The 22507-nt window shown below is 40.3% G+C and overlaps 2 protein-coding genes across 2 annotated transcripts; both read right to left on the bottom strand.

Moving 5' to 3' along the window:
- Positions 1-7991: 7991 nt before the first annotated feature.
- On the bottom strand, positions 7992-9400 carry LOC147616199 (uncharacterized). The gene is made up of 2 exons (XM_086778854.1): positions 8509-9400; positions 7992-8137 (listed from the first exon to the last, which is right to left on the bottom strand). The coding sequence occupies exons 1-2, from the start codon at positions 9396-9398 to the stop codon at positions 8110-8112; spliced, it is 918 nt and encodes a 305-aa protein (XP_086634980.1). The 5' UTR covers positions 9399-9400; the 3' UTR covers positions 7992-8109.
- LOC147616198 (uncharacterized) lies at positions 9398-11233 on the bottom strand. Its single transcript, XM_086778852.1, has one exon. It carries the CDS (start codon positions 11156-11158, stop codon positions 9398-9400), a length of 1761 nt encoding a protein of 586 aa, XP_086634978.1. The 5' UTR covers positions 11159-11233.
- Positions 11234-22507: the final 11274 nt, after the last annotated feature.

Genomic DNA, 22507 nt, shown 5'->3' with positions numbered 1-22507 from the left:
GGGATATCAATCCCACATGCTACAAATCCTATGAAAAAAGCGTGGCATAAATTGTAAAGGAGGGCCATTTCTTCATTGTCTCTTGTGTGGTGTGTTTGAGAAGTAGTAAATATGCTTGGGAAGTAATACATGTGCATAAGGAAGTTCTTTCCTCTTACTTGCGGTCCTCTCCTTCTAGAGAAATAGAAAGGAATGTGCATCTCTCTTGAAAATGGAAAGAAATGGTCTCAAGAGATACATGGGAAACTTTCCTAAAACAAAAATAGAAAGAGAATGAGCTTGCAAGACTTTCCTTTCTCACAAAAGAAAAGAAAGACTTGTGACTAATATACTAAATTTAATTCACTTATGCATCTAATTACATAAATCAAAGATCCTAGGCTTTGTAAATGCATAGTAATTTTTCCATGGAAATTTAATTATATTTTTACATGTTAAATGCATTAAATAGATTATTTTTAACTATTTTCTTTACAAGAAAATAGCTAAATATGTTGCATTTTGTTTAGATAATTATAGAGTGTTATTTAGCCATAGAATAACACTTTTGTGATTTAAAATCAAATAGAAAAATTTTTACTTATAAAATAGGGCCATTTTAGTCTAATTTTTGATATTTTTATATATTTTAATAGAAAATTCTATTTTTTAAAAGAGGGAAAATTAGGAAATTTTTTTATTTGCTAAAATTATGAATTTTATGAATTTTCAGCAATGAAAAACATTTTTTAATGATTTTTTAAGGCATTTTTATGCATAGAAATGCCATTTTCTACATTTTTTGGGGGAAAAACAGCAAAAGAATAGTGAAAAACCAAAACATTCAGAATTTAGACAAAAATTTTAGAAATGCATTTAAAGTATCTAGAGATAAAAATAATACTTTGATTATCTTGATTTTTCACTATTTCGACGAAAAATCAAAGATGGCTCCTAAGCGTGCGCGATCCGACTCTATCAATGAGACGCTACCTAGGGATGCTCCCTTGGCATCCATACATGGAGAAGAAGATGTCCATGTGGGAAACTTGGTTGGTTCTCTAACCTTTTAAGATTATTTATTGTTTATATAGATATGGTTTTAATTTACGCTAAGGTAAATTAGCGAAAATAAACGATGAAAGGTAATTTGAGTTAAGATGATATTTAATAGTGTAAAGTGATACAAGAGGATAAATTTTACCATAGTACATAAGGAAAATTTATTTAGTCTAAATACGGAACGCTATTTCCTTTGGCCGGACGTATCACATTTGTATTGGTCGGGCGTATCACCATTCTATTTGCACTTGATTTTTGTGCATGGGTTAAGTTAATGGACATAGCCGCCATGGTAATTGAAAAATTACATCTTATTTTACGACCTAGCATTATGCTTGGAATTCTTAGTTGAAAGGGGGGAAAAATATTCCATTTTAACGTTTGAAATTACTCTTGGTATGGGACAAGAGTATGATCAAACTAGGTGATTTCTTGTCCCCCGAACTAATTGAGACCGCAAGGCCCGAAATGTACTTGTTTGGACAAATACACGTCCTTTGCTTGCCAAGTGGGCAGGGTATTTTTTTTGGAACCCTTGAATTTTGAAGGGACTCAGTGGATGCTAACCCCTTAGGCCACCGGGTTTGGTTCCCACTAGGTGCGGGGTAACTGGGGGTCGACCTTAGCTACCCTGACCAAGGAGCTAGTGGTAGATTGGCAACCATGAAGGTGGGTCTGGAGATTGAAGTTCCTGTCCGCCTAGGATTGGAAGGGAAGGTACCCATGGATTTCAGTGGGACTGAAATCCATGGATTTCAGTCCCACTAGATTGGAAGAGAAGGGTACCCATGGATTTCAGTGGAACTGATGACTGCATTCTAGACAAAGCAGTGGTGGGAAGGTTTTATGTGTATGTAACCACCTGGGGAACTTGGGTTGATGGTGGGGTACATACATCCCTTGTTTTCAATTAAGGTCTTCCTTGCCTTAACGTACATTGTTCTAAGATTTATAATAAAGGAACCTGCTTTTACATGTAAAGAGTGTGGTAGTAATTAAATAAGAATATCGGTTCAAAGGAAAGTGGGAGAACGGATGCCCCGATGGCAAATGTTCTATTGCTGGGTGGACCCGGGTAACTTTCCAAACATTTTAGTTAGGAAATATCTCACCTTAGGGGAAGGAATTCTCAGCTGTGCCTCATTTCTGATGAGGAAAAAGGCAATGAGTTTTATGAACCAAGGGTGGATCTTAGGGGAAAGAGTTTATGGTCATGCCCCGCATTTGATGGGGAAAAAGGCATGAATTCCTTGAGAGAACGAGGGGTCATTCGAGCGGGATATTCGGCTATCCTGAGATCGTAAAGCTGTTAGACCTCTACGTTTCCCCTACGAGATAGAGTCAGGGTTCTCTCATGCACTCGCTTTCCAGCATCCAACAGGGGTCTGGGAAGTATTTGTGAGCCTTTGTTGTCTATCAGTGTGTCCGAGTCTTTGGGGAATCGGGTACGTTACACGTGGTATCAGAGTAGTAGTTTTGATTTTCGGAATTGAATCTATTTTTTCCCAAGATTGATTGTGTAGTTGGGTTACATATGTGGAAAATGTGACTCCAATGATTTCTGCCGGTGTATATACGGAAATCCAAGAGAAGAAGCTCTTGTTGAAGCAGGCCCAACCACCCTCGTTCAACGAGGAAGGCCCAAAAGTTGAGCAAGATATGGAAGTTTGGGTTTGGACTACTTCTCAGCTGTTGGAACTTAACCCATGAATCAATCCATGCTAGCTAGGTTTCACTTAGCCAGAGATGCAAAACTTTGGTGGAAACAGTGGTGTAAGGATCAAGGAGATTTGGAAGACTCCCAATCTTGGGAGAATGTCAAGGATGTGGTGAAAGAGATATATTTACCCCCGGCACATGAAGCCATAAAGATGAATGAGTTCTTTGCCTTAAAGCAAAATAACCTAACCTTGGAAGAATACTACTCCAAGTTTGTGACTTTGCGGATGTATGCACCAGCTCTAATGGGTGACCAACAAGTTGCACGTTTTTGTCAAGGTCTCATCGAGCCCTTGAATACTACTAGGCTAGAGGCTATCCAACCCTGTTCAATCCAAGATGCACTTATAAGGGCAAAGCCTCTTGTAAAAGAGCTTACCTTTACCCCTGTAGAAGAAAACCTATCCCAGAATGCTCAAGCACCATATTTAAGGCATAACCAAGCAAATCCCCAACCTGCTCCATTCAGGCCTCATGTTTATTCCACAAAATGAGGCTAGACCACCGCGTGTGAACTGTTTTGGATGTGGAGAATTCGGCCACTATCAACGAGATTGTCCCAAACTTATCCAAACTAGTCAAGCATCTCAAGCTGGGAGAGGTGGACGTGGTGGAAGAAACAGAAATGGAGGGCGTAACGAAAATGGAGGACCTAATGGAACGGCGGACGAGGAAGAGGATGTGGGGCAACCGCCCATGCTAATGCTATTAATGCCAAGGAACCCACTCTTGCAGATTTAGTCTAGGAATTGGCCACTTTTCTTTTTCAATAGCTACTTAGGCGTAGGTATGTTCAAAATGAGGACATCTTGACCCTTTTTAAGGGGGGTTGAATGTAATGTCCCCATTACTGGGCCTTGTACATATATTCAAGCTTATCATGTACATATTTGTCAAATCAATAAAGATGGGTCTTTTTCAATCATTCTTGTTCAAGTATGTACCCTAGTGCAAATTTGTGCACACCTTGAGTTCCTAATTAATTAACCAATCTGCAATGGTTGTGTAAATGAATAAAAGGACCTTAGGGTGTGGAATTTAAATGAATAAAATGACCCTTGGATGTGAGAGGATAAGAGGATAAGATTGAGCCTATGAGGCATCTCAAGCTAGGAAAAGAAAAGTCAACTTTATCATATTTCCTATTGGTCAGAAAAGAGGCTAGAGGGGACTAGGAGTGCAAAGGTAATTAGCAAGAGAGGAAAGATCATTAGTGAAAGGGGGCTAAGGAGGCTATAATAGGGAAATATCAAGCTGGTGGTCAAAGAGGTCTGTTTTCACCCTACTAAAAGATAGGATACAAGTTAATCCAATTCTAAAAGTAGGCTAATCACAAAAATGCACCATTTTGACCTCTTAGTAACCTATACAGTCATTGCCCAGTCACCAAGCCCCAAAAATCTTATAAATAGGCCTTCCCACACACATAATTTTCCATAGCTTGAATCCAACCCTCAAGCTTGAAGGAAGGCCATCACCTTACGAAAAATATAGCGAAATACTAGCGTGGTAAGTAAGATTTAATTGATTTTTACTTTTTAAATGATAAATTTTTATGATTTTATATTATGTGCTCATGTTATACTTTTTATTAGCGTGGTAAGTAAGATTTAATTGATTTTTACTTTTTAAATGATAAATTTTATGATTTTATATTATGTGCTCATGTTACACTACTCTCTTATGGGACTACTCTCTTTCACGCATAATTCTAAAATTATGCTTATTTATTTATTTATCATAAAAATAATATAAGAAATCCTTATATTATTTGAGGTTATGTATTGGTTATGCATATTATTTTTCAAACTTCATGATAATTAGAGTTGAATACTGTATTACACAAAAGTAATGCCAAATTTTAAATTTGGATTACTTTATTATTAAAAAGTAGCAAAATAATGGAAAATTTTTCTTAGGAAATTATATATATATATATATATATATATATATATATATATATACACATATATATACATACATATGTATATATATATATACATACATATGTATATATATATATATATATACATATGTATGTATATATATATATATATATATATATATACATATGTATGTATGTATATATATATATATATATACATACATATGTATATATATATATATATATACATACATATGTATATATATATATATATATATACATACATATGTATATATATGTATGTGTGTGTGTGTGTGTGTGTGTGTGTGAGCGCGCACGCGTGTGTGTGTGTGTGCGCGCGCGCGCGTATGAGTACTTTTAAGTGCATGGATGTGCGTCTGTGAAAACAAAAGAAAGAGAGAGAGGGGCGTACCTTGTGTGCGTGTGTGTGGGCGTGTTGGGTGGGCCTGATTTTCAAATTTCTTGGCCTCCAGCTTAAAAAAATTAAGTTCCTTGGTCAAATCTACAGGTGCCACCTTCACTGCGCCCTAATCATAAGTTTTCTTCCACTGTCACGAGTGCATTTATGTTGCAGCAGTCAACGGCAATACAAAGACATGGAAGTCAACGAGAGAAGGATGTGGGAAACCAGCATTTACTCGGCATCTACTTATAAATTCCCGCAACCCATACGCAGGATGTATGTCAGCAATCAGAAACTTTGAGTGGACCTGGTGAGTCCTCAAATGGCAAATCTGTTTGAAGACCTTGAAGTGGTAGATTGCGCACTCAAAAAAATTCTGAAAATGTATCTTAGAAAGGTAAAGAGAAAGTGAATGAGTCCCTTGTCTTGCCAGACATTTATGGAGGACATTTTGTTGTGGATGGAGACTCGAGTGGTTCAAAGATGAATCTTGATGAGGAGCTTGGGATTCCAGCAATGAAGACACCTGGTATAAGAAAAGCTATGGAAGAAATGAATGCAAAGCTATGCAAATATAGGAGGATTAAGGCCTCTCAAGCCTTGGAAGAGCAGTTAAAGGTATCCAACAGCCAAAAGGAGGAAATGAACCCAAACAAAAATGACACGGACAAGGGTAGGCTTCCCCTAATTCCACAAGAGGAAGAAGGGGATTCCTTGATCAATGAAAACGCAACAGAATTGCCAGAGAACAACAAAGAACAAGGATCCCTAGAGATCAACCTAGAGTCAAAAAGAGACCAAACAGAAAGAAAAATGATACCACCAGCATCCCGAAAGTCGACAATAGATTGTGGGAAGCGGTGAAACAACTCAAAGAAAACGAAAATGGGGATGAGGATGAACCACCTCTCAAAGAGATTGATTTTGATCAAAGAACACTCGACTTAGAAATACGCTCCGAGCATGGGGATGCGGGATCTAAAAAATCCAAAGAGAGTAAACCGAGCGGTGAAACAACTCAAAGAAAACGAAAATGGGGATGAGGATGAACCACCTCTCAAAGAGATTGATTTTGATCAAAGAACACTCGACTTAGAAATACGCTCCGAGCATGGGGATGCGGGATCTAAAAAATCCAAAGAGAGTAAACCGAGAACACTAAAAACTCTACCCTCCTATCAAGGGGAGTATGAAGCAAACTCAGAGATCAGAAAACTGCCTTCACAAAGGTTCCCATCACCTCCACCTTTAGACATATCAAATGTAGCAGCCATCTTGTCGACACCAATAAGGTGCACTATACCATTGGCGGTCTTAGGGGATTACTTGAGAAAACTTGGGATAAATGTGTCGATGACCGATAAAGTTTCTATCTTCAAGGACTTACCATCCAAGGGAAAATACGAGCCAGTGCCTGCTGTCAATAAAGTAGGAGACTATTGTGAGGGAGAGGACATGGAAATCCCCCTCTTCATCTTACACAATTCTAGAATGGATAGGTGGTAGAGCTATAAGTCCCCCTCTTCATCTCACACAATTCCAGCATGGACACGTGGTAGAGATGGAAATACCCCTCTTCATCTCACTCCATCCTAGAATGGACATGTGGTATAGTTGAAAATCCACCTCTTTATCTGAACAATTCTAAAATGGACATGTGGTATAGTTGAAAATCCACCTCTTTATCTGAACAATTCTAAAATGGACATGTGGTAGAGCTTGAAATCCCTTTCTTCATCTTATACAATTGTAGAATGGACAGGTGGTAGAGATGGAAATCCCCCTTTTCATCTCACACAATTCTAGCATGGACAGGTGGTAAAGCTGGAAATACTTCTCTTCATCTCACAGAATTCTAGCATGGACAGATGGTAGAGCTGGAAATACCCCTTTTCATCTCACACAATTCTATAATGGATAGGTTGTATAGCTAGAAATCCCCCTCTTCAATATCCCAAACAATTCTAGCATGGACACGATAGACCTGGGAATCCCCCTCTTCATCTCACACAATTCTAGCATGGACTAGTGGTACAGTTGGAAATCCCTCTTAACCCATTTATGTTTATGCAAGCCATTGGAGAAAATAGCTTCTTAGCATACCATGCATCATAGTGACATTAAGGGCATAATACATGCACACCTTGGACATGTGTGTAGATGTGTACATGTACTTATATATGCATGTGTACACATCATATAAAGTTGGTTCCTTCAAAAAAGTACTTATTGATCTATTAGATGGTGGAAGTGCTTCTTCAAAAATATTCATCATAGATTTATTTAGGTTCATTAACAAAACATGTATTCGACTATGACTTTTTATATATATATTCTCTATTCCCTTCCCTTTGTTGTTCTATCTCTCTCAAATGTAACATTGGCTTAGTGGCACGATGCATACATATGTTAGTGAAAGAGAAAGAGAGAGAGATTGTGTGCGCTAGCAATGAGAGAGAGGGAGATGTGTATGAGCATGGTGTGTTCATTCTTGTATAACAATGCCTACCCTACCACAAAGAGCTCGTAGAAGGAGCTTCCTAAAGAAGCATCAGCAGCAAGCTTTGAAGCTTTCTTGTATAAAAAATTATTGCAATATATATATATATATATATATATATATATATATATATAGGTATGTATGTATGTATGTACGTATATATATATATATATATATATATATATATATATATATATATATATATATATATATGTATGTATGTATGTATGTATGTATGTATGTATGTATGTATGTATGTATGTATGTATGAGATACAGCAAAAGCTGGAACCTCTAAGCACCCATATATAGCCCAAGATCCTAGGATCACCATCTAGAAAAAAATATAAGTTCTTCTGCCATATAAATAAGTCCTTTGTAACTCATACAACAAACCCCATTTCTAATTCTAGACTACAAACATAAACACACACCATTGCCACATGTTTACAGTCATGACAATTTACAGCTTTTGTCATTAGAGCATTGTACTTGCCAACAATGGAGCAGACCATTGGCACTCCTACAACAACTCTAGACCTCAATACATAATAAAACGACTGAACTGAGCTTGCATTTTCCATGCTAAACAGTAACTTGAAAAATCATGAGCCAAATATATAACCATGATTAGCCTATAGTGAAGCACAACAAACCAGGCTGCAAAAACATCTTTCATTAATAACATCCAGGCTCACAAACAAATATTCATGTGTCATCCACAAAAACCCTGATCTCCAGGTCACCTAGAGTTTCACCATTCACGGATAAGGATATTTTGTCATCATCAGTCATCTACTACTAACTTGAAATTCAAAACAGATTCATGGGCTCTCCACAACCACAATCAAGTGCTTACACTAGGGCTTCTTATACATGTTAGAGAACAAAAAATGAATGCTATCAGGTTGTTGCCCCCCCCGGTGCCCTTGCATTGCAGGCTTGCTTCATTCTCTTCACAGCGTCGGTAAGCCAATCACCAACAAACATCGCAGCATTGCTATTATCGATAACGCCGAGCAAAGGTTTTGTTGTTGTTGTTTTCTGCCTCTTGGCAACCGCACTCTGCTTACCACACCTTGTCCTATGATTTGGGTTTTGATGAAGATCTTGAAGCTTGTAACAAGCCTGTAGTTGTTTCTGCAAATTTACCAAGTCTGTTGTGACCACAATTTTCAGGCATCCTTCCTCAGCAAGCTCCCGAAGACGTATGGCAGCTTTTTCATCAAACTCTCGCTTAACCTTTTTTGGCTTTACACCATCACCTCCCTTGTGTAAGAAGAGCTCATTAAGATCCAGTGAATCAAACGCTTTTCTCAGTTCTAGCATGGCCATTTTTTGCATACACTTCACTTGCAATACACAGGGAATCAAAACACGTGATTGGTTTATCATCACTTCAAGAAAAAACATAGCGTCCGGACCAAATGTGTGATCATCTCCCGTGAAAAGGAAAACTGGAAATACATCACAGCCAGATTCCACGTCTTCTATCCAATCCCCCAGGCTATACCCTTCTGTCATGTGCCCAACAACCTTGACACCTTCCGTCTTTGGGACAACCAGTTTTGCAGTCTCAAGATATACACTTGGAATGGAACCGTGATGCTGTTCTTTGTACCACAATGGTAACATGGATGAAGTTGCCTTGCCATCAAAAAAATTTCCTATCATCTCAGCCACTGCAACTTCATACACCAAACCGATTTGTGCATGGCTCATTTCTCCCACATTAAGTACAAAATTCTTTTTTATTTCCAATAATCTCTGCTGTTTTGCAAAATAACACCATAAAGAAATGCATACTATAGGTTCTTCAATTTGTACCATTAGCATTTTGCCACTGTCTGCTGCAGTGCCAAAGACAGATTTGCCAGCCTCGACCCATTGCACAGCGTCTTCAGCTGCTCTTGAACCAACCTAGCCAACCCATACTCTACCAAGGAGAGGCTCGGGTTTACGATAGCCATCTTTGGAAAGCCAAAAAAATGCAAAACAACCATGCCTTCAACAAGTTGCCAAGCTTTGCTAACATCTCGTGAGACAACACCTTCCTGGAAGAATCTGATGACATCATCCATGATAGTCCTATTTATCCCTCCCAATTCAACACCTGTCTTTGTTGAGATATCATTTGCGAATGTCATAAAGAATTCAGTTGCATCTTGATGTGGGTCATCATTTGCAATATACTTCTCTAAGTCTGTAACGAAGAACCTATATCTCCCATAATAGAGCAACAAAAGCTTCTTGAAGTCAATTTTGTCTGTGTCTATTAGCACCCTATCTGCATATTGCCTCAATGCATCCTTACTGTGAAATCCCCCAAGGCCTTTGTAAACACGAACTGTCACCCTGTTTTTCAGGGTGTCTGACATACTTGATCCAATATCTATGAGTGTTCTACCTGTCCCAGCAAAGTAGAAGGTCGACGTCACAAACCCTATATCCAAAAGAGCAAGTGGAAGAATTTCTAGCATTGATCTCTTTGCACCTGTGCCTGAGCAAAACCTCTCTGTCAGATACCTGTGTACCTCCTGACACTCATCAACCATGATGGGTCCATGCCAAACTCCCACATAACGACCAAGCAAATCAGAAAAAACATTGTCCCAAGCCTTGATATAATCCAAACTCTTAATCTCATTCAACAACAGCTCTGTTAAGTGCTTCCAGTAATCTCTCATAGGGAAACCTAGAAGGTGATGCTTGACCTGTTTGAAAAGCCAGGTTATGTTTTGCATTGGAGATAGCAAGGCCTCACACTTCCGTATCATGAAAAATCTGCACAGAAGCAGAGCCTTCAAACAGCAGCGGAGGTGACACTCTAGAATTGGCCCTGCACCTGGATGCAGCCGTTCTAAAGTCTCAGCGACAGCGAGAAGATCACCGGAGCCTTCCGATCCAAAGCCCATCTCTGGAACACCAGTCAGGTAGATACATTGCTCCTTATATGCAATCTCATAAAGTGTTCTTGTTTTCCCAGCTCCGGATGCATCGAGGAGTATATAAAGAGCGGAAACCGGAGAAGCTCGGGCATCACGGAGGATATCCTCAGTGAAGCAGGAGGTCTTATCCAACCGATGCCAAAGCAAACTAGGGGAAGGGCGAGCACCATCTCTTTGTGGTTCATTAAGACACACAGGAACTTTACAGACGGCAAAGGCTTTTTTCAAATCTTCTGGTCGGATCATGGCAGACGCCGTATAGGCTTCAAAGACCCTTGTCCAGGAGTCCTCCAACAATTGTAACACAGCATCAAAATGGGGGGCATTACCTGGTGGTGATTTCTGAAGGGTTGTCTGAAGCAAAATTGCCTCTCTCTCTCTGAGCTTCATCTCTTTCTCTCTGAGCTTCATCTCTTTCTGAAGGGTTATCTCTTTCTGAAGGGTTATCTGATGCAAAATTGCCTTTGAATCTATGAGCATCGTCTCTTTCTCTCTGAGCTTCATCTCTTTCTGTCTCCAGTAAGCTATGTCTTCGGGAGTTGAAGCATCGGCGGCCTGCGACTCGGCATGCTCAATTTTAGATTCCACCTGGCCGATCTTGTCATCTATGGTGGCCGAGCCAGTCGCTGAACCAAGCTCCATAGCCTTGACTTCAGAGCGTCTGCCTGTATTTCTTTCTTGCCTGGTGCCCTTTCTCTCTCTCTCTCTCCTATCTGTGTGTGTGGCAGACGGGGTGTGATAAATAGAAAAAGAAAATTAATGAAATCAATACAAGAGGCAAGGTAATTGAAGCAGGAGAAAGCATAGTTTTAAAAAAAGCCCCCAAAAGTCAAAAAAAAATTTTAAAGGCGTTTTTTTCTCTCTCTCTCTCTTTCTCTCTCTCTCTCTCTCTCTCCAAAAAAAACCGCCTCTCTCTCTTTTTAAAAAAAATATCCTTTGAACGTTCTCTCTCTCTCTCTCTCTCTCTCTCTCTCTCTCTCTCTCTCTCTCTCTCTCTCTCTCTCTCTCTCTCTCTCTCTCTCTCTCTCTCTCTCTCTCTCTCTCTCGATTCTCTTGCTTGCCCTGCTATGGTAGCGTGCCCTGCTCGCCCTCCTCTCCAGCTAGCTGCTGGCCATGCCGGATCCCGCCCCTGCTCCCTTCCACTCTGCCCCCGCTCCTGTTCCCGTCCACGCGCGTGCACGACACACACACACATGCATGATCCGCCCCGCCCAACTCCCGTACGCCTTGCCCATGCCCCTGGACCTGCTCCGCCCCGCCCCTGCTGCTGTCCACACACATAGAACGCGCCTCTCGTGTCCTCCCAGCTCCAGCTCCAAGGTCATGGCGATGGCAGGTGAGCGCACAGAGAGAGAGGCAGAGAGAGAGTGTGTGAAGGAGAGAGAGAGAGAGAGAGCGAGATAGTGACGTGGGGGGGGAGAGAGAGAGAGAGAGAGAGAGAGAGAGAGAGAGAGAGAGAGTATTATTATTTTTTAAAATATAACCCTTCACTTTTCAATTTTACGCGTTCATTTTATTGCCGAGCAACATAACTGGTGGAGCCGGTCAATAGGGGGGCCGATTGGTTGTTTGGAAAAAAAAACCGAGTCCATGGTGATTTAGAGCGCAGAAAACCTCTCATTGTCATTTGTTGTGGGAACAACAAAATTATCACCAACAATAAGAGCTTGACTAAGGGTGTCATAATGTCTATTAGTGGCTCACTGCAACAACGGACATTGTAGCAAAGATTTCCAATACCAACACAATGCCAATATCGGGGAAGTGACATGGAAGCTATGTGGGCTTGTCAGGCACCACAGAATCACACCTATGTGCTTAGGGAAGTCACTCTTGGCCTCGGGCATATCAATCAAAATCACAATTAGCAAGCAAGCACGCATAAACCATAACCTTATATGATCCTAAATATAATGTCAAAATCAAGCATTTAGAGTGGTGGGTTTACTCCTTGCACTAAGTAAACACATGGGAACATGTTACAATCATCAAAACATAGTTTAGGCAGCTAAACCAAAATTGTGATTTTGATCTTGCACAACACCAAAACAAGACATTGATAATACAAGACCCAAGAGTATGCTCAATCATTCCTTATCAATGACACAGACATATGGGAAACACTTTGGAATCACTATTAAGACACTTAAACAAGGCACTTAACCTAGTTGCACAAAATCACAATTTTGATGTTTCCATAGTAGAAATCAATTACTAAATGACATCAAATGGAAGCACAAGACAATGGCAATGATTACTATTTATCAATGGAAGCAATAGATACAACCAAAGGTGGCAATGGAAGCTCCAAGAGACACCTTCTCTTTGCTGTGAATAGAGCTCTCTTGATGTGACAGTAGATACAGTAAGATTCTTTTACCCAATCGCGAGAGTTGACTTATATACCTAGGGCTTTGTAAAAGTTACATTTACAATCCACTTTGGGTAAAAATGTTATAAACTGGAAGCTCTAGGCCCCAACCATAGACTTACTTTTATAATTTCATGGGCAAAATATAATGATGTATTGGATGCCGAAAAATCATTGTTGCCGCATGTTGCTTCCGCTATCGCTTCTACTTGTAGCTCTGCTTGCTCTACTTGTTCCTCCGAAACAATGTCCTTTATACATTGCATCCTCAATAAGTTTGTACTCATTGTCTTCCTCTTCTTCAGTAGGCTCCAAGATAAGGTATGTCCAATCAGGAACATGTGACTTGTTCATACATCTCCTTTGTTTTTCCTATACACAAACAAGATCATGATCTGAGTATGCAAAAATTGAGTGCATTGAGGTTGAGTATTCTTTACAGCCTTCACATCCTAATTTTTTTTCTTTACACATCCCCCTATTCAATCTCCCAAAATACCCAACTTACATAGCGGGCCTAGGATGCATGGGTGATTGCAACACCATCTGACAAGGTTCCTCTCAATAATGCCGCAACATTTATAGAACATTGTAGCCTTGTGCAATCCGACTATAGTTGGTACTAACTTGAAGCTCTTTTATTATTGCTCCTGCACTATTGTACTCTTCATTCCCATGACCAGATCCAAAAAGTTCCAAGACATTTCATCCTGCAAAAATAGTATATCTAGAGAATAAATAATGGGCTAAACACGTTACCATACTATTAGCATAATTCAAGTACCATACTAGTTTGATAATGGTATTCTAACACTTTTAATCATACCAGTATTACTGGCATCACAGTCTTGTTATAACATTATTTTTTTGGTTTAATACCATTATCTTGTCAGTATATTTCCTGTATGATAATTGTATCTTACTGGTATTGTGAGGACCCTCTCTTTCAAGACCTAGGAGGCTACATATATTAAGAACACAACAAACTTCACTTCATCTGGAGGGATATCCTCATGAGTCATGTGTTCAAAGTAGTTTAGGGCACCTTGACCCTCTTGTGTTTATCATGCGAGTAGTGCGCTCTACGAGACATCCCAAGCAGGGAGCTTCTCAAGCACATCTTGGTTATTTGAAAGAGCACTGTATTTGGCTTACATGTCTACTAGAGTGTTCCCAGCACAAGCAACAACCCCAGCCTTACTTCGCATCATGGATTTGATTCCCCTTTCCAGCCACTCCGATCATAGTACAAGCTTTCAAGATGCCCGCTTATGTCAATGTAAATGGAAGGAATCCCTCATGTTGTTCCTCTTCAAAGCAAACAATTGCTTGGCCTTCTTTGGCTAGACCTCAAAGACTACACACATTAAACGTACAGGCACCTGTCTCTACATGTAGAGGGATGCCTACATGCTACATCTCTTCAAAGCCTTTAAGTGTTTAATCAGGGTGACCTTCTAGAGCTTATCCTACAATTAGTGCACTCTTAGAGACAACATCCCATGAGGGAAGCCCATGGGGTATTGGTTGCGCCCTTTAAACAGCACCACACATGGCATACAGGTCTCCAACACAATATCATTCTGCCTTGCCTACAATCTCGGCATGGAGTAGTCTTCCCCTTGTCTAGAAGAAGCAATCTCTTGAAGTAACAATCTTCTAAGGAAGGCAATTGAATTCTCCTACACAGCCCTTGAATCCAATCGTACACAAGTAGATCGAAGTCGTTAGTTACAGGCATGAATCTCAAGCATACCCCCAATTTTCTCAACCTAGACATCTCTCTTAAGCATACACATAAATCCTCATGTACACACGCAAAGCCTCTTTACATGCACCTTGTTTTCAACTTGGGATAATATTTCTATAAGTCCTCTAAGCGCTGATAGTAATGAGGAGACATGCTTGCTTTATCCTCCAAGGCAGGGAGCCCACATGTTACTTTGCTCCCTCAAGTGAGAAGCATCCAAAACATCTCTCCTAGATCTTCAAGATATGTTCCCGTCTCTACTGAGCAACCTTTCTTTCTAAAATGACAACTAAACAAGGCCACAAATCTTCTACTTACTCAAGAGTCCCCACTTCTTAAATCATCCCATGGTCTAACTAGACAACCATAGTTGGCTTGTACCTTATCAGTCCTTGACATGACAGAACCCACCTTGGAAGCATAAGTCTAAAACTTCTCGCATAGCCTATTATACCTTATTTAGCATACTCGACCAAATCTTTAATTGACCAAAGAATTAAAACAATGAAGGGTTAAATGACCAATCTTCAAGGTGATAACTAAAAGAACCAAAAGAGGCTTTCAAAGAAGTGTGAACCAAGAACCCCCCCAACCACAATCAAGGCAGGCAACTAGCCTTCCTAATTAGCATTTACATAATAACGGATTCATTAGGTAAGACATATCTTTTTCAATCCGTTAGTTTATGACTTCATTACCAGTACCGGGGAGAGATGACAATTTACCGTAATAGACTTAAAACTTTGCAAGTCAAGACTTTATCAAGAATGTGGAGGGTTGAAAAATTGTTAATTTACCTTATAAATAAAAGAGTAGCTCATCTCTATACCCTCTTTGGAAAGAGTACACACCCATACCCCTCCGTTGGGCTAAGGTGAACGAAACTTTGCTTCTAAGAAGAGAAGCTCAATGCCCCTCCCCCTTTATCAAAGGACCATCGGGAAAAAAATAATTAACATTTCATAGAATTTTACTATGGATCCTTGGTGGAAAAAGAGAACAAACATTTCATGAAACATCACATAGCTTCTTCCCATACTCGAAAACAAGAAGCCACACATGCCAATAGTATTTCCTTTCACGAAGCAAGAGAACAAGACATAGCCTTCGTAGCTTTCTTTCATTCATGCAAGAAATCACACATGTCTCTAGGTACTCTCTTTCATCAATGCAAGAAGCAACACATTGCTATAAGGTACCACTATATCATTCAAGATTGAGGGAGAGTAAGAGGGAGAGAAAAAAGTAGAGCAGGGCTGTGAACTCCACCTCAAAGGTAAGGGATTGACAGAGAAGAAGAAGAAGTCCTTCTCTCACAAGGAAGGTAGAAGGGGAGAAAAAGAAACCACCATAAGGACAAACCCGAGTTCACCACAGTGACCTCGTGGTCTTTATCCTACAATTTCTGAACTTCAAGAGATGGCATCCCGAGGAGGCAACCTAGTGAGCTTTAGCGCCACACTTGTCATACATATCCACTAGCGCAGCACCCTCTACCTTGCAAACTCATCAAGGATTTATTTTTCCTTGTCTACAGCTCTATAGCCCTGCACCGTCGTGGATTTGTTTACCCTCACCCCCGAGCCATCAATAAGTGTACAGTGAGGTAGGATTGAAAAAGAACTATGAGTGTGGATTGTACAAAGTGTGGCTACTAGATAATATAGGGGTTGAAAAGGATAAGGTTGCCAAAACTACCAGATAGGGTCAAAGGGTTATGGCTTCCAAAAATAGTAGATAAGGTCCAAAAGTGTGTGGATTCTTGTGATGACAAGTGGCGTGGCCTTCTTCCAATCAAGTGGGCATAGAAGAGCCAACCAGACCCATCGATGCTCTCAACGTGTGCTTGAGGAGGCCCATTGATCACTGGATATGCACAATAAGGTAAGGGGAGTAAGCAAGCCATTGAAGGTAGCAATCGTAAGAGACTAGGAAGAAGTGCTGAAGGTAGATCACTAATAATGGCTTTGAGTATAGCCGCCAAAGGCGGCCATCAATGGCCGCGAAGCGGCCTTGATAAGGAGTTGGCAGGAGCCGCCTCTTTCAAATTGTCCTATTTTTACCCAAAAATTAGCCAAAAAATGATACAAACTCCTTTAAGTATCTAATCATGCTCACATTCCACATACATGACAATCATGTCCAATCTTGAGTACAATTATGTCAAAATAACAAATCTTTATCTTGTTCCTATTGATGATCTTTATCTTGTTCCTAATGATGATCGTCACCCACATCCTCTTGTTTTAAATGGTCGGAAGCTTGAACATCTTCAAACATATTGGTGTTGTGTGTGATCATCATTAACGATGAATTGAGTTTCAATCATTAACGTTACTAATTCTAAACTTAACTCATTAACTCATTATTCTCATTGATGACGAACAAAGTTTCTATCACGTCTCAGGAGGTGAAGGGCAAATTGTGCGCCTAGCTCACAAGGAGGTGGTGCACGCAAGGAGGTGGTGGTGCTGGGGCAAGAGCTGGAGGTGATGATGAGCGGCATCCTGCAACAATAAGAGCCTCTCTCTCTCTCTCTCTCTCTCTCTCTCTCTCTCTCTCTCTCTCTCTCTCTCTCTCTCTCTCTCTCTCTCTCTCTCTCTCTCTCACACACACACACACACACAATAAGCCTCTCTCTCTCTCTCTCTCTAGAGTTGCCATCCGTCTGCATTCGCGCAGACGAATGGGTAGCTCTAGAGAGAGACAGAGGATTATTGTGTGTGAGGGAGAGAGGGAGGATTATTGTCTCTCTAAAAATTTTCTACTAATAATTAAACCTCTCTTTCTAACTAATAGAGACCTAACAATAAGCTTCTCTCTCTCTCTCTCTCTCTCTCTCTCTCTCTCTCTCTCTCTCTCTCTCTCTCTCTCTCTCTCTCTCTCTCTACTTGCCCAACCACCTGCGTGTCAAGTTTCATCCCCATCTAACTCCAAATGATCGAGACGGGACCTTACCCTAGCGTTTTTCTCCCCACGGGAGCGTGTAAAAAATACGTCAAGTTTCATCCCCAACCGATGACGAAGAATAGAAGCACTAGAGTTCATTAGGAAACTTCATTTGCTTTTTGAAAAGCAAATGAAGAGAGAGAGGGAGAGGGAGAGACACATCCTTACACACACACTCTCTCTCTCTCTCTCTCTCTCTCTCTCTCTCTCTCTCTCTCTCAAGCTCCCTCTCTGTGAAGTTTGTGTCAATGCACAACTCTCTCTCTCTCTCTCTCTCTCTCTCTCCATACGCCTGTTACAACTCTCTCTCTCTCTCTCTCTTCACGTTCACTTCATAGTGCACACCAGTTTTTCAAATCTTCACGCCTAGTTTTTCTCACGCCCAAGCTATGCTTCCTTCGTTCGTCGTGGCGAGCCGCTAACAATGCCTCACTATAGCTAGATATTGTGGTAGTTCCCAAGATGAGGATGCTAAGAAAGAGCTACAAAAAAGTCAATGACTAGAATGGATTATGGATCTCAAAGCCTCACTAGAGCTAGATATTGAGATACTTCCCAAGATGAAGATGCTAGTTTCAAATAGGCCTTAAAGAAGAATTATCAATATCTTGAAAAGCACCACATTAAACAAATGGATCTTTTAAAATGCTAGTTTCAAATAGGCCTTAAAGAAGAATTATCAATATCTTGAAAAGCACCACATTAAACAAATGGATCTTTTAAAATGTGCTAAAGTTGTACTCTTGCCCTCCCCCTCTCCCACACACACCCTTACATTCATGTACTCCAAAGTGAAGTGAAGTCTAGAAAGTCCCCTTAGCATATAGGTTTCTTTTAATGTATATAGTATGAGTCTATATACAAGATGACCCCTTCCAAGTGGGAGTCTATGCTTTTTGGCCTGCCAAAGGAAGGGCTTTGTATTTCTCCAAAATCTTCGATGTTGTTTCCTGCACGCCTTCAGCTAGCATTACAACCACTACTCCTTGATTTGCATTGAGAAAGGACGTGTATTGATGGGTCCATCTTATAGTGCAATTTTGTCTTTGCCATCCAGGTGAGAACTATTTCTTTGTGTAGATTTCCTGGAGCCATGACAAAAAACTTGGCTTTCTCAAAGTGATCACTAATCTCCAAGAGAATTCGGCATCTATTGGGGTAAGCTGGAACTTGGGTTCTTCTGTATTTGTGCCCTCGACTCTTCCTCCATATCTTGAGGTTTCTGTAGATCTAGGGTTGCTTTTGCTAACTGTCTACCCAAAACAACTATTTCTTTGTGTAGATTTCCTGGAGCCATGACAAAAAACTTGGCTTTCTCAAAGTGATCACTAATCTCCAAGAGAATTTCAATGACTCCTAAGAAGTCACCAAACACATTTGCCAATTTTTGCACAAACTTGGTTGTTGGTTGAGGTCTGGCTTACCTAGTTTGATGAGACATCATATTCTTGTTAGCATGCATGTCAATGAGAGCTAATCTTTGTAGTGGAGATCCCTCTTGATGCCGTATGCTCATGACAATCCTTTTGCCGGTGGGACATATATGTCTTCATCATCTTCATGGTCATTTGTAGCTTGTGTTGGGTGCTTGGCTTGTTCCTGTGGCACTTGTGGCTTTACACTTGATGAACTAACACCTGCCTCTTTTTCTATGCCTTTCTTTATCTTTGATACTTATTGTTTTGATTCTTGCTAGATTGGTTGTACTTGCTTTTGTCCTATGAATCGGCATCTATTGGTAAGCTGGAACTTGGGTTATTTTGTATTTGTGCCCTCGACTCTTCCTCCTTCATATCTTGAGGTTTCTGTAGATCTAGGGCTGCTTTTGCTAACTGTCTACCCAAAACAGGCTCTTTTTGCAGATGTTTTGGATCCATGACGTAGAATTCTCCTTCCAAGGGCTGTGAATTTATGTTAATGATTGATTTAACCATCCCTAAGAATTTTTCCAATGATTTATCACAAGCTTGAATGGTCTTTTTATCCTTATCTAAAGTTGGTTGCCCAGATAGTACCCAGGTTCCATAGGACATGAAGTTTTTATCCGCCGCCGCAAGGTCTACTCGATCCAAACTTGATATTTTGACACCAGATTTACCCACAATATCAAATTAGTCCATATTGTTGTGGACTTACTTGCTATGTTGGCTGCATCTTCAGTGTCTTAAGATTGTTTTGATGCTTCTATATCTACCTTTGTGGTATCTGCTCATTTATCAACTATGGTTTCCTTGCTGCATGTGGTCATCTTTTCTCTATTTGTATCTTCCACACTCTCTTTTGCATCTTTATGAGTCCTTGTCTCAGAGCTTTCTTGTGGAATCTGTTCTTTTACAACTGTCGATTGCATTATGGTGTCTTTAGTTTGATCTAACTTTGCCTTGTTGACTTGGAGCTCCATAACTTGAGACTTCAAGAGATTTGTTATACTTTGGGGTAGGATTTGTCTCTTTTGAGGTGACCTTGGTGGGTATCTTGATGATATCTTGGGAGATGACTGAGTTGAGGGCATAGGAAACTTCTTCTTCTACAGTTGTTGGGCCCTCTATAGCTATTCCAAGTGGTATATTTTCTTTCCTTTGTATACACATCGAGCAATCCCTTAGGAAGTGGGTTATTCCACAACCTTCACATGTGTGACTTTGCTAGAACTCCTTGTCCTTGAGCATGCCATCTGGCTCATGAGATTGTTCATACTCATTACCTTCTATATCTTTGTATACATATGTAAGGGTTTTCATATATGTAGATACTTGAAGACCCTTGGAGTGTTAGGATTCTTTCCTTGAAGGGGGAGTAGTAGTTGGAATTGGCCTCCTTGATTGTCTTCATACTTGTGTTGAATGCTTGAGGTGGTGGTTACTTGCCTTAGTTAGAAGCTACCTTTAATCATGTATTCCAAAAGAGGCTTCATGCGACTTTCCTATTTTGGCATATTTGTAGAATCGACTGTCGCTTGGGTCGTATGTGTTGTTGAAGCTTCCGCAATCACTTCTTTGACATTAGGATGGATCTCCATTTGTCCATGCCTTTATGATGGTTTCTCGGGGGCTGTGGTGGTAGAGAAAATGAAAATGGGAGCTCCCCCCTTCCCAAACGGTTCATCATGCAAAGATGAGTGCTCATGTGTTCATCTTCTATGCATGCTTGGCCTTGATGCACAGTTGCTATTGGTAGTTGTGATGTGTGACTAGGAAGCATGGCATTGTCTATGTGAATAGGTTGACCTTTGACTACATGCTTGTCACTTGAATATTGCATGCTTGTTGTTGTGGCTTGACCTTTGACTACATGCTTGTCACTTGAATATTGCATGCTTGTTGTGGCTTGACCTTGCATTTTTGTTTGTTTTGTGATAGAGACGAACTGGTCTTGAGGTGCTCACTTTCTAGTGTTATGCATACATGTTGAGTGATTTCATGTGCTCTTGATGTGCCTATGTGGGCCACATTTGGAAAGACTTGTGTGCCTTGGAGTGGTTGATTTGACAGAGATAGGTTATGTGACCTCATGTGCTCAATTTCATATGATTGTATTGGCATGTGAGCACTTTGATTACAACTATGTGCATTGAGAGATGGTTGTGCAAGGTTTGACAGTTGTAGTGCTCTCTCCATTGTGCCATGTGAAATTGTTCTCTATCTATACTAATACATAAAAATGGCTGAGTCTAGAAGTTAACTGCCTGATAGATAGTAATAATATCATAGTATAGACTAGAGTCAACTAACTAACTGTGCATCAACTTCGTCAACTAACTATCTTCAGTCCATTCAAAATTTGAATCTATACTATCTATATCTATATATTAAAAGACATAAAATGTCTAATGCAGGGGAGGGAATCGATTAGGGCATGGAGGCATACATAGAGCATGTCAAGCTCTATGGAATCTATGCTAGGAACGGCAAAAGTACACAAAGCTTCTTGGAGATAAGGTCACAGACACTTAATTACTCCTTAATCTTGCTTAGTTAAACACTAAAAAGACTAAGCATCGACGCATACACATTCAAATGAATTAATAAGACTCTAGGAATCCATCAATAGACATGAGGGAACACTAATGCAACACCAAGCTACAAGACTTAACTCTTAACACACCATAATTAAGCTAATTAAGGAGCTAATCCCTCTTTACTTGATTGGGAAAATCAATCATTAAGCATAGCAAAAGCTTATCAAACACTTAGCAACGACTTCCTCATCAACATTGAGCACAAAACAATTGAATCCTTCACGGCGGCAGTTAGAGTGGTGAGTGACACACCCTTGCATTCTGTTTGAGTTTGCTTTCCTGGTTGTATGCTTGCAGCCATTCGTGGCTCACATACGGTGTTTGGCAAGTCCCCAGCTACGACCTGTGCGGCAAAAGCGCACATTTTTGGCGCCGCTGCCGGGGAGTTGCCCTGCACCAAGCTCCAGTTTGCAGCTCGGGCTGCTGCGTGAAGTGAAATTTACACTGTAGGAAAGGCGTCTATGTGTTTGCTGTTGAGGTGTTTCTGTGTTTTGCAATCTTTTTCTGCAATTTGTCTTCTGCATTTCTGACTGTGGAAAGTTTGGTCATATGGCACGTGACTGTTACCGCAAACAAAATGATTTGAGAGGGGGTAGAGTACAACCATATGACTTATCATGGCGAATGGTTTGAACATATGAAGCCAATGGATGTGAAAGGCTATTTGGAGACAGGTGATGATTCTTAGCATGCTATCACTCATGTTGGGAGTGTACCATTGGTGATGCAAAATGGTGAAACGAAGTCTATGTCAGATGTCTTATATGTGACTTCTATTACAAAGAGTTTACCTCAGTTGGTCAAATGGTTGAACAAGGTTTACAGGCTCGTTTCAACGAGCACGGTTGCTTCATTGAGGATTTCAAAAATGGATGTAGAGTCATTGCCAAAGGCAAGAAAGAA

This window comes from Cibotium barometz, chromosome 39 (genome assembly GCF_041138505.1).
Source record: "Cibotium barometz isolate CiBa-2024 chromosome 39, ASM4113850v1, whole genome shotgun sequence".
Taxonomy (NCBI): domain Eukaryota; kingdom Viridiplantae; phylum Streptophyta; class Polypodiopsida; order Cyatheales; family Cibotiaceae; genus Cibotium; species Cibotium barometz.
This window is presented reverse-complemented; position numbering and strand designations above follow the sequence as displayed.

Coding starts and splice junctions, on each gene's coding strand:
- LOC147616199 (XM_086778854.1), bottom strand. CDS start 9,398: ATGGTACAAATTGAAGAACCTATAGTATGCATTTCTTTATGGTGTTAT. Junction 8,138..8,508: donor GTGAAGAGAATGAAGCAAGC/CTGCAATGCAAG, acceptor GAAAATGCAAGC/TCAGTTCAGTCGTTTTATTA.
- LOC147616198 (XM_086778852.1), bottom strand. CDS start 11,158: ATGGAGCTTGGTTCAGCGACTGGCTCGGCCACCATAGATGACAAGATC.